Raw genomic sequence first — 13,474 nt, 5'->3', positions numbered from 1 at the left:
GTAAATGTTATCATGTTTTACCAATTCTGGACTTTTTCTAATTTTTTTAATTGCCATTTTTTAACCCCTGTAGCTTTATTTTTTTCCACATACCAGGCTGTATAAAGGCTCATTTTTTGTGCCATAATCTGTTTTTTGTATCGGTACCATTTTGGTATTGATCTGACTTTTTAATCGCTTTTTAACTTTTTTTTTCTGGCATATTATAAAAATTGCAAATCTGTGGTTTGGTATTTTTTTTACATTTACCGTACGGGATACATAATGTTATATTTTAATAGGTTGTACAATTACGCACAAAGCGATACCAAATATGTTTATTTTTATTATGTTTACGTGTTTTTATATAGGAAAAGGGGGTGATTTGAACTTTTAACATAGAAGGGGTTAATGCAGCGGTCTTCAAACTGTGGCCCTCCAGATGCTGCAAAACTGCAACTCCCAGCATGCCCGGACAGCCAACGGCTGTCCTGACATGCTGGTAATTGTAGTTTTGTAACATCTGAAGGGCCACAGTTTGAAGACCACTGGGTTAATGTGTGTTTTTCAAACTTTTATAAAAAATAATTTTTTTAACACTTTATTACACTTATGAGGAATCATTAGATAATAATAATAAACATATTATAAATAAATAATAATAAACATTTAGTATCGCTGCGTTCGTAATTGTACAAACTATTAAAATATAACATTATGTATCCCATACGGTAAATGTGAAAAAATTACTAAACCAAAGAATTGCTATTTTTATAATATCCCAGAAAAAAAGTAAAAAAACGATTAATACCAAATTGCTACCGATACAAAAAACAGATTATGGCACAAAAAATAAGCCTTCATACAGCCTAGTATGCGAAAATATTTTTTCTTTTTACAGCTACAGGGGTCAAAAATGGCAATTGAAAAAATGCAAAAAAGTTCAGAATTTTTTTTAAAAATTAGTAAAACAGGATGGAAACTATACAAATCTGGTATTGCTGTAATCCGGCGACCTAAAGTATCAAAACAAAATGTTAGCTCAACCACAAGGTAAATGGCGTAGAAATGAATACCACCAAATTTGCTAAATTAGCTTTTACTATTTCAATTTCACTTCACAGATTTATATATATATATATATATATATATATATATATATATATATATATATAATTTTTTTTTTAATTATTATTATTATTATTATTATTATTATTTTTTTTTGTTTTTTTTTGTTTTGTTTTTGTTTCGGAGAATATGTTATCGAAAAATTAAAAGGGATCATTATAGTAGGTAGTTATGGCTATTATAGGGCAAGGGGGAAAAAAAACGAGAGTGTAAAAGCGAAAATTGTCCGGGACAAGTGGATCATCATGAGGGCCAAGTAGATTTTGCTCCATTTTAGTCCCGTGGACAAGTAGTTTTTTTAATTAAATTTCCATTTTTTCTCCACTAAAAATAATGGAATGGGAACCAAACAAATGCTAACGGGTGAGAAAGGACTGTAAAAAAAAAAATATCCCATTGACATCAATGGGATCTATTTACAGTTGTTTGCAAACCACTTGCGAACAGGCATGAATTAACGAGGACTGAGGTTAATGTGAGAAAGCCCTAAGTATATTATAGGAGCCATCGTTGTAGATTCCATTAGAAATGTCAGCCAAAGTATCACAGTATGCCATGTAAAATTTCATACACCATGACTAAAACCTGACATACCCTATTAAGCCGGGTTCACACGACAGAATTTCAGCACTAAATTCTGCATAAATTTATAGCCATTTCACTTCAATAGAATGAGACAGTGGAATCCCATTGAAGTATGTTGGCCATAAATTCATGCAGAATTCCGTGCTGATTTCAGTGCAGAAATTCTGTTGTGTGAACGCAGCCTTAGGCTATGTTCACACAGCATAATTTCTGCCCAGAATTCTGCATTAAATTCCACAGTAAACGCCACAGAAATGAATTGCCCATTCACTTCATTGGAATTGAAGTGAAGTTTTCATATTTTTTTCAGACGTTTTCACTTATTCCGTGACGCCTTCCTCTCTGGATAAGCTCAGTACACACACAGTTGGCTAACAGTCCAAATGTCTGCCTTCTTATTATTCTCCAGCTCTGAGGAAGTAACACACAGTGTAGGGTTTCCTGTGATATATTTACTTCTCAAATAGTCCACACATCACAGCTTACACCAGAGAACACTTTATGTATCCTGGTTAACTTTTCTATTTTCTCTAGCCATTTTATTTAGTCTATCGACAGGCTCTAATAAAGAGTTATAATGGGAATATCAGTGTATTTTTATTCCAGCAAAACATCTGAACTCAATGGATAGCAAAATCAGCTGCGCAAAATACGGCATTTGTGACCCTACCCTTAGGGTACATTCACATGTACAGGATCTACTACATATTTTTTTAAGCTGATTTTGCTACCCATTGACTTCAATTGGTATCAAAATCAGCAGGAGAAAATATGTAGCAGATCCCGAAGGTGTAAACGCACCCTTGAGAGTCGAAGGAACCTTACAAACTTATATACATGCCAAAATAATGTACATGAATGCAACGACCTAGGGGACAAGAAAATACTTAGTTGTATTGGTTCTTTTTCCTAGTGAGCCCTCATAGCCATTAACGTCACGATTGGTTGGCCTAATGTTTTCCTATCCATGTAGTTCAGTCTTTATCCTTTAAGAGATCCTTTGGTGGAGCCCGGATGTGACCATTCTATTGGCTGTTCAAATATATCAAAGTTGCTATTAAACTAAATGTAAGATTTTTCAGTTGTCAGGAGGAAAAGGTTTCATCTGTTACTAGGCCAGTGCCATCTTGCCTTGGGCTATGTGATTTGGTGCATTATCTAGATATAGAATCATACCTCACCAGTCAGTCATGTGCTCGGCAGACTCCAGGGTGATTGTATTACACAGTAAATAGAAGGAAAGCTCTTTGCAGTATAAATTGCACTTGGCTGAAAATAGCTGCGTGTTGTGGTGTGGTTTACAAATGACTTGGAAGCTTCTGATACAGCGAGCAAAATACAATTCTCCAAATAAGTAGAGATGTCAGGGATTTCACATTTGTAGGAACATCTGCCTATAAAATGTCTGTGGTTCTTCTCAGTCAGATTGCAGTGACGTTAGTTTTTTATGCCGTGACATTAGTTTTATAAGGCATTCAAATCATTCTATGTAGTTAAAATCATTTTTAATCGTTAAAAAGTTCCACTTCAGCATTTTGGTCACCGCCATTCCTGTTGGGTGGGCAGAAGCTGAGCCTTTTGTGTTTGCTCCTGACATACAGTGAGGATTCTGCATCAAGGTACAGTGCAATACCCATGAATGAGGCAACCAAGGCAAGAAAATGGGGAGAGCACTCAAAGAGCTAGATCACCTAATGATGTGAGCAGCAAGGTCCTCGGTGACCTCCGATCAAAGTCTCCTGCGGGGTGCGCGTACACAAATTTAAAGCATCAAACCAAACAACCAAAGAAAACGTAAGTACACTCACCGCAAAGCAGATACTGTCGGGTCTAGAAGTCCGGTAGCGGAATAACGGGTCATGGCATAGGCGCTGGTAAAGTGTGGCGCTCGGAGGCTATGCCGGCAGTTTCGCACGTGAGTGCATGCTTCTTCCGGCCTCTCAGAGGCCGGAAGAAGCACACACTCACGTGCGAAACTGCCGGCGTAGCCTCCGAGCGCCACACTTTACCAGCGCCTATGCCGTGACCCGTTATCACGCTACCGGACTTCTAGACCTGACAGTCGCTGCTTTGCGGTGAGTGCACTTACGTTTTCTTCGGTTGTTTGTGTTCACATGAATGAGGGTTTACAAAGCTCCCCTCTCCAAGTGTTGAATAAAATCAAATTTCATCCAGATTATGTCGCAGATTTCTGACATTGCAGTTTTCAGCCTTATGCCCTGCAAAATCTGCTATGAGGTCAACATGTTACACTCATAGGGGGAGATTTATCAAAGTTGTCTATGTTAGGGATCGACCGATTATCGGTCTGGCCGATAATCCCGATTTTAGGCATTATCGGTATCGGCAATTACCGTGCCAATATGCCGATAATGCCCCGGGGGGGGGGGGGTAAATAGCCGATAACTTATACCGGAATATTGGTATAAGTTATCAGCTATCGGCCCCAACCTCCACAGATTATCGGTATCGGCCCTAAAAAAAACGATATCGGTCGATCCCTAGTCTATGTCCCGCATCAATATAGACCAAACTAATGAGGGTTAGGCCGGCCTATTGGGCGCCTAATTTATCAAAAGTCGCACGGCCCTTGATAAATTCTGCGCACAGACTTCGGGATCTATGCTTTAGACTGTATTTAAACCTGCTCTAGCATGGTCTGACATTTCAGCGTACTTTCAGCTGATGCGACTTGTCGCCGAGAAGTCGCTTTTGATAAATTCAGCATCAATGCATTTTTCCATCAAAAATAGACTAGAATGCATCATGTTCTAAAAATCCTCTAAAGCAAAAGTCACAGAAAAGTCGCACATATTTAGACTGTGACTTTCTGTGCGACAAATTTTGATGGGGAAAACCTGTCTAAATCCTTTGATAAATCTCCCCCATGGACTTTTCCACATATTTGTTGGAAAAAGGGTTTTTACTACTGGGTGTGCCCAAAGAATGGAACGTTATCCTCGTGCAAACAGAAGCATATGTACTGCCACCAGTGCTGAACTGGACATACTCCATATACAGCAAGGATGTATCATACTGCCCTGTAGGGAGATGTGCCGATGAATATGTCACACCAGGGCATTGACACCCCCAATTCTAAAAAGTAAACAAAAATTTTGAGAAACATGTGACCTGCTGTGCAAATCCCTAAATTAGTAAGTTATTTAGGGTAAATTCACATAAGGGACATTTGTTGGAGAACCTTCTGCACCAGAAAATAATTTTCATGCATCTGGATGAGGTTGATTCTGCTGCAAGCGCTTGGATTTCTGCAAATCCCATTCAGATGAATGAGAGACTTGCAGACATTTCTGCTAACAAATATACTGTTTGTGAATATTCCATAACTGTATTGGATCTATGTTTATTTTTCTGGAAAGCCCCTTAAATTAATAACCACTGAAAATGTTACACTTGCACTCGGCCCTAAGAATACTTTTAAAATATCATCTCCTCACTGGAATTCAGTAACCTTCGCAAACCAATAGCAGAAGGCGAACATGCTATTTACAGCTCTTTCCAACAGCTGAGAGCCTGCGTTTAGTCACATACAAACTGTAAGTGTAGAAAGAATCATATCTGGTATTATCAAGTTCAACATTTTTATATACCCCTTCATTCTTGTGTTTACTTGTATGCCAACATTTACAAATGCACACTTCCTAGGAACAATAAATAAATTCTATATCTTTATTTGCAAATCAACATCCATGGTTGTGTAATGGTCATGTAACAAAGAGGTTCAGTTTTGTTAAAGTATTTTCACTAAGGATATATTCACATAGTGCAGTTTTATTTAATCTCGTTCTGTTAATTAGTATATAAAAACAAGGATACAGGGTTAATAAGTGTCAAGAGTGTATCACATTACAATGACAGCCTTTGTTGTTTATTTATAAATAGGTCGTCTTGTGGGTGCCCTGGATGCTGTACTGGATTCCAATGCCCGAGTTGCCCCATTTCGGATCCTACTTCAGGTCCCTGGATCACAAGTTTACTCAAGCATCGCTTGTGGTGAGTCAGAGGTATACTGGGCCGTAGCAATTGGTGAGTTTCTACCTACATCCAAAGCATGCTTTGTTCCTGCATGGCAGTGGATGTTAAGGTAACCAAGAATAACAGTGTTGTGTGCAGCCACTGACCCTATTGACTAATTCAAACCTTTAAAAACTGGTTCCTATATTTGCACCAAGGAAATACATTGGCATGGAAAGTATACATGTCTAATATCTGTTGTAGTATCATACAGTTGCAATCAAAATGATTGAACACCCACCACAAATCATTAAAAAAGCAACCACACTTGAATAGTCTAAATAACTTAACACAAAACCAACATAATAGCTTTAAGTGTACCTGTACATGTGCCAAATCTTAGAGACATGTCACAAGTTTTGATTGGTTTGGGTCTGAGTGGACCTGTTCTGTCCAGTCACCTGTCCTTGTGTGAAGCTGTATAACCAGGCCCCATAAACTGTGTAGTGTGGGTGCCAAACAGCTGATTGGCGGGTGCCAGGTGTCGGCACCTAGCTGATCAGCGATTAATGGTCTATCCTGTGAGAGAGACCATTAATCATATTAGACACGAAATCCCCTTTTAAGGCTTATATTCACATGGCAGAATGTCTACCTGAAAAATATGGGCAGACATTCTGCACATTTGTGGGATTTGCTGGACCGCTCGGAAACGCGCCATCATTATAGACAGCAATGTATTTCCAAGCGGAATCTACAGAAACATTGGTTCAGTGTTTCTGTGGATGCCGAAATTGGGAAATTCCACTGTGTGCACATTGTAGCAGAATCTCATTGAGATCAATGAACTCAAATTCCTATGGAATTCCGGAATTTTGTTTTGATTGGTGTATTCATTATTTGAGAGTTCCCCAAAAACAGACAACAGACAATAAGAAAAAGGTAACACAAGTGCAGCGTGTGAACACAGCCTGAAAGTTTGTGCATTTTGCGGTTAAGATTGGAGAAATTGCACATTGTTTGTTGTGTTGAGGGATTTACTTTGTGTAAAACCAATCAAAGAAGAACAAACAGCTAAACGTTTATAATGTTTTATATAAGCCTTATTTGCAATGAGAGTTTAATAATCTTATCTGCAGTTGTAGTAAATAATTACCTGGTTCACGCAGAACCTTTTTGATACCTTTTTTTGCAGAACCAGGAGCGGATTGTAATTTAAGGACAAGCATAAAGATCTAGTTCTCTTGGATCTAGTCCTGTTTTTCTACTTCTTTTTGGCCGAAAAAAAACATTAAACGCTACGTCATAACTGATACAAACTAATATATCTTAACTTTGTCTCAAAACTCATTGAATTCTCTCCCAACTTATGTAAAAAAAAAAAATAGGTGTCCTCCTACAGATTTGAGGCTGTCTGAGAAAAGTTATGATTCTGAATTTACCAAAACTTGTTCAGAGGAAAAGTTGCCCAGTTACCCATAGCAACCAATCAGGTGGCTTCTTTCATTTTTTAGAGGTCTTTTTAATAATTAAAGACACAATCTGGTTGCTATGGGCAACTGGTCAGCCTTTACTATGCACACGTTTTGATAACTCTTCTCCTATATGAGAATAGTATTAGGGGGGAGTGATTTTTGACAGGCTCAAAATGAGCCCTCAATCAAATGCTTGGCTCCATATCTAAAAGGGGATAACCAGTAGGCAGAGGGAGATTGTTATTCCATTGTATCTAGCTCAAGTGAGGCCACATCTAGAATACTGTGTTCAGTTCTGGAGACCTCATCTACAGTAATAAAAGAAGGGCCACATAAAATGGTGGAAAGACCTAAAGAACGTATAGCAGTAGTAAATGCTTGGAAGAAGCTTCTGGCAGATGTGGTTGGAAAATTATCAGTAAGTGAAGTTGGACTAAAGAGGTAATATTTTTACTCAAGGCGATTGTCATAAAGTGTTGAGACTTATAGGCCATTTACGCTCCACTGGGCTTTCTGGAAAGAAAGAAACCAAGAAAGAATGAGCAAAACAGCTCTCGCACCACTTTTTCCAAGTGCTTTTTCCTTTATAAGTCTGGTAGGAGTGAAACACTGACCCTTTAAAGGGAAATCCACTCAGAAAAAAGGTGTGGGGGCTGGTTTGCTTATCCTTTCTTCTAAGCGAAGTTAAACATGCCTGGGATAAAAAAAGATTAGAAAACATTCTGCTAAGTGTGCTAAAATGATAGTTATGGGGAATAGGAGTCCCTGCCACTGCCGTGCCTAACCAAAAAAGTAACAAAAGTTTGCTAATAGACTTGATCTAAAAATATCCTACCATTTTTTCCTGCAGGTCCCATGCAGACTAAGCTGTCTATGGGGATATAGATTAAAACTGTCTCTGTGTTTGTCTGAACCAGCAGTCACGCTGCCTCCTGTATACGTTTTACTAACTGACCAAGTATATGTAACTAGCAGTGAGCTGGATGACAATATGACTGCAGGATCAAACTATACAAGGTTTGTTTGTAGTCTGTTACCATGGAGATGTAGAAGTCTGCATATGAGCTGCAGGCACACAATGGCCTAATGACATAATTTTTAAATGTAATATGTGCAGGAGTGACATTTTTTATTTGGTTTTACTTATGTTTTTTTCTTAGAATCCTTTCAATTAATAACTCGAACATTTTAGGTGTTTTTTTGCCTTTTGTAGACATTGTCACTTTGTTATTGTTCCCTTTTTCAAATGTTCCTGTTTGGGGAAACTCTTCTTTCTGGGGAAAAAAAAAAATGAAGGGACACACATACTATTCCTATTGAAGTTTTTGCTTTTGTGTAGACTGTTTATTTTACAGTGAATCCACATGATTTATAGTGCATCAGTGGTAGACTTTGTTTTGCTAGATAAAATAACAATAAAAGATGTTCTAAATTCCAGTGGAGCTTTTATTATACAGACCTTAAGTAGGTTATTGTAATACAGGGTACATTCTGTTTTACCAGGGGCCACCATGGAAGAGATTCTCAAACATTGGGAATGGTTAGAACAAAACTTGCTTCACACTCTTTCAGTGTTTGATAACAAAGAGGACATAGCTAACTTTGTAAAGGGAAAGGTTAAGGTAAGGCCCAATTACTTTTTTAATTCATGTTTAGTTTTCATGCAAATGCAATGGCTTAGGGGTATTGTCTTGGTAGCTCCATTGTTTTTAGCATAATTATACAGTGTTACTTTTTTTTATTTAAAGTTTTTTTTTTTTTTTTTACTATTTGGTTACAGTTAAATGAGACGTTTCATTTTGCTGCAGTCCAATTTGATTTTGGGGTGTCAATCTGTAATGTTTTGTATCACACTGCTCTCCTGTGTATGAAGAATCTAGGCACTGGAGCAGTCTAAAAATAGAATCTTCCCTTATTCATATCCATTGAAATGATTGAAAATACAGATATGTTTCCTTCAATTAAACCTTTATCAAGCCAATGGAAAAAAAGAAACACAAGATAATATGTCCCACCACCTTATAAACCCCATGACTCTGGATTACTCCTTTCTTCTCTCCAATCAGTGGTCAACGCATATTATTTAAAACTATAAAAATACATGTTAAATCCAAACAAAAAATACTCTACTCATATGCGGATTGTTATTATTAATCCTTCTAGTGAATAGTTGAGCAACCTTTTATCACATCATACAATAAGATCTTGTAAATCACAAAATGTAGAAAATCTATCCCACCCCCACCTAAGTCATCATCAATCAGATTCCGTTTGTTTGAGATGACTGAATATTTCGACTTGAAATTTGCTATTTTGTGTAGGTTCTCTTTGTTTTTGTTTTTATTCAACCTGATATGCCTACACAGTCTGGCATACCTCTAGTTGGATCCTTTGTATGATTAATAGGCCACAGTATGTGTATAGCCAGGTTTAAAAGGGGACGCAGCTCTAAATCAGCACTGCGGCCCTTACATTTCCAGAATTACTGGGGTCCCAGAAGTTACATCTTTACCTAGCTATATGTCAGCACTTAACAATATACCAATAACTTATAAAAGTGCAAAGCCCAATTATTTTTTTGCAGCCCATATGACCATAAGAAAGTGTGCCAGTCTGCTCTAAATACCTGCTTAAGGGTCTGTTTAATCTGTTACAAGCACGCTTAACACTGGTCTCCTCTAGTGTGAGAACCTGAGCCTTTTCATTGTACTGATCTGGGCCTCATGCTAGGTACGATAACCTAGGAACCAGCGCAAGGCTGCAACATAACACTTGCCAGAAACTGCCCCTTAGGACACATATTTGGAATGGGAATTTTAAAAATAAAATAAATTTAAGATTTGCGCTTTTAATGATTGCCATTAAAAAAAAAACACATGTCTGACTATTCAGTATTATTATCATATTTGTGTTGTTTTTTTCTCTGTACATTTACAACAGGGTCTTATTGCGGAAGAGACGAGTAGCAGGTTAGCAGAGCATGAGGAAGATCCTGAAAAATTTCGTGAGGGACTGGTAAAATTTGAGGGCAGGTTCAACTTCCCAGAAGCTGAAAAGCTGATCACTTTTTACTCTTGTTGCTGCTGGAAGGGTAAAGTGCCACGTCAGGGTTGGCTATATCTGAGCATCAATCACCTTTGCTTTTATTCCTTCTTTCTTGGAAAAGAATGTAAGTCACCAAAAGTATCTACTATGTACTCTGTTAAGTCACTGATATACACCGATGCGCCCATAGCATCAAAACCTTTCACATGTTTTCACACCTTGTTTGTGGAGTACGGTACTTTTGCCGAATGTGTTGGGAAATCTATTGCATATGGCCACTGTACCCATAGACTTCTATTACCCGATAAAGGCAAAAAAATTAAATGTTTGCCTACATTTGGGTTCCGGAACAATTTGAGGAATGTGACAAACAGTTCAAGGTGTTGATTTGGCCTTTAAATTCCTTTTAAGGTTAATGTCTAATTGAACTTCCATCCCAGAACATTATGATACTAAACTCTCTTAACCTGGCAATGTGTACATTTTTTTAACTGCTTCTTTTTTTACTCTGAACACAAATTTATTGTCTTTATCATGAAGCGCTCTTTGATTTGTTTGAATATGACAAAATTCCTCTGGCTTATCGAAGTGTTGGATGTCATACTTGAGGGACTTACTATTGGGATCGTAGGCAAAATTTTTTTGGAGGAAGGAACACTGCAGACCTACCATAGACCCTTTTCAGGTTCCTAAAGGGTTACTCCATTCCCCAGTGTCCGGAACTCAATGTTCCGAACGCTGGGTGCGGGCTTCCGTGTTCACGCCAGCCCTCTCGTGATGACACGTACCGCCCCCTCAATGCAAGTCTATGGGAGGGGGCGTGATGGCCATCGCGCCCCCTTCCCATAGACTTTCATTGACGGGGCGGAGCGTGACATCACAAGGGATCGGTTGTGAACACGGAAGCCCGCACCCAGCGTTCGGAACATTGAGTTCCGGACGCTGGGGAGTGGATTAACCCTTTTAACAGAGGTATATTAATTTTTGCTTTGTATACCTGGCCAGTCTAGGGACTGTATTACCAAATACTTTTGATACCTGTAAACATGTAGTTTTGGAAAGTAGGCCCTGAAAGCAGGATAATGTTGGATATTTGTTTATGCCTTCTCCTTTCTGAGTTGGTTATGCTAATGTTGAGATCGTCAGTCAGCTGCTTGGAGGAACCCATGACTGAGTGTGATCACAACACCCCAAGATGCCTGAAGGATCACATTATTGAATTCTGTCTACACATGACCATATTATGACTCCTTACATGAGCAGCATATTTACAGCTTTGGGCAGAATCTGATCCAGTCCTGTGATACCAGAAAAGCTTTTTGTTTTTTTAGGAAACATTTTCCTGATGACACAGGATGATATCCAATTTTGTCTTTCGCTCTTAATGTAATAAGGCCTACTATATGTTTATTAAATTTTGAGACCTCGCAAAAAGAATAACCCCCATTACTAGGGGGTCATATCAATTTGGGGGCCTGTCTACCTACTAGGGAGCCCTACCTGATGATCAGGTAGGGCTTCCCAGTAGGTAGACAGGCCCCAGATGGATATGACCCCCGGCAGGTAGGGCTCTCATTTAAACAATTATACCCCCTAAATCAGTGTTTTCCCAACCAGGGTGCCTCCAGATGTTGCAAAACTACAACTCCCACCCTTTGGCTGTCCAGGCATGCTGGGAATTGTAGTTTTGCAACACCTGGAGGCACACTGGTATGTAAACACTGCGGCCTAAGTAGACAAGGTTAGCCCCTGGTGGTAGGCAGGTCCTACCTTTATGTAGTAAGTAACTGCTAGTAAGTAACTTCTACTTACATCTGCCTGCGGGGACTTCCTGGCGGAGGTGTGCACTATAGGTGATGTCATCGCACGCGCCGCGCAGGACATCGGCGGCGCCTCGCTTGCGATGGCGTCACTCATCGTGCACACCTCTGCCAGGAAGTCCCCGCAGGCAGATATAAGTAGAAGTTACTTACTAGCAGTTTAGTAATGGGGAAAGACTGGTTGGCCCGTCATATCCGCAGGCTCCCTGTTTTAAAGGCTGCGGCGCCGCTTTAGAACAGTGAGCCACAGTGGTAGAGCCGGCTCTGCCTGGACCGGCGGCTAGCTGCTTAGTGTGGGGCTACTAAAGGGCTAGCTGCTTTGGGCCCCCAGGAATGACAGGGCCTAAGGCAGCTGCCCCTTTTGCCCCGCATTAAAGACAGCCCTGGCTGTATGTTGGCATAACATGACAGGGTTTTTAATATCATTTTCCATATGCATCTTTTTCTTTTCCTCCCCACAGTTTTACTTGTATAGACAGGATTTGTCTGCAGCTACTTCTGAACAATAAAACTCTTTCATGCTAGTTTCTAAGAGGTTCCCAGACCTATGTTTAATTATCCTTCTGTGAGAGGCCTCAGAATAGTCTTGTGCTGAAAGTAGTAGAACCTGTTTTACATCTATTTCCTAGAAATTTCTTACAAGCTTTGAGCCCTTCAGTGCGCTGTTTAGTTTTAGTTTGCTTATTTATACCATACCTGTACATTTTGAAAACCTGTATGAATTTGTTGGATTAATCCTTTAGAGTGGTGACAATGTGATTTTAGAGCGGTCACTGTCCCTTTAGGGTCCCCTCCATGGTGCACAGTTATTTGTCATTCTCTCCATCTCACCAGAGCCGGAGAAGAGTTGAAGAATTCCTTTCCTTTATTTACTGGTCTATCATAGGACAAGTCAGACTCTTCTTTGCTCTGCTATGCCATCATTTACTGTACACTACTATTAATGGCTTTTTGGTTGGGATGGGTTTGCAGGATGCTATGTGAGCAGAAATAAAAGAAACAGAAGCAGCAGGGCAAAGGTTTTCTTGCATTAAAGGGGAACTCCGGTACTTAACACAGGATAGGAGTTAAGTGTTTAATCATGGTGGGTTCCGACCACTGGGACTCCTGCCCTGCACCCTGGCTCTCCCCATGCAAGGAGCTGTTTCGACCACCACCACCACTACTGCTGATGATGACAAGCCAGCTGACTAAAGGGGGGAGGGTTACATTTAGAAGGCAGCACTGTGTACATACAAGTAGCACTAATGCTGGCGGTTACACAAAGGGGTAGGTAGAGGTGAGAGGGAAGGCTTAATTTACCCGTCAAACCTTCAGATACAGGGAAGCTCTCTCCTTTTCTCCTGTACATAGCCGTAGCTAGGCCCCACCCCCTCTTTCTTTGTTCTTAGTTTCTTTTCACATGATGTCTCTGTAGTCTAGTATTTAATGTTTTATCCCTATCCAAAGAATGGGGGATAAGTGCCT

At 39.5% G+C, this 13,474-nt stretch overlaps 1 protein-coding gene across 3 annotated transcripts in view; it reads left to right on the top strand.

Annotated features, from left to right (window-relative positions):
* TBC1D8 (TBC1 domain family member 8) overlaps window positions 1–13,474 on the top strand; it is a 68,803-nt gene that overhangs the window by 18,043 nt on the left and 37,286 nt on the right. For all 3 annotated transcript variants that reach the window (XM_056556087.1, XM_056556085.1, XM_056556086.1), the window contains 3 exons: window positions 5,596–5,706; window positions 8,646–8,764; window positions 10,083–10,311. In XM_056556087.1, coding sequence (XP_056412062.1) covers window positions 5,596–5,706; window positions 8,646–8,764; window positions 10,083–10,311 — 459 coding nt within the window. The remainder of the gene's footprint in view (window positions 1–5,595; window positions 5,707–8,645; window positions 8,765–10,082; window positions 10,312–13,474) is intronic.

This window comes from Hyla sarda, chromosome 2 (assembly GCF_029499605.1).
Source record: "Hyla sarda isolate aHylSar1 chromosome 2, aHylSar1.hap1, whole genome shotgun sequence".
In the NCBI taxonomy this organism is placed as follows: Eukaryota; Metazoa; Chordata; class Amphibia; order Anura; family Hylidae; genus Hyla; species Hyla sarda.
Note: the sequence above shows the minus strand (reverse complement) of the source record. Positions and strands in the feature narration are given on the sequence as shown.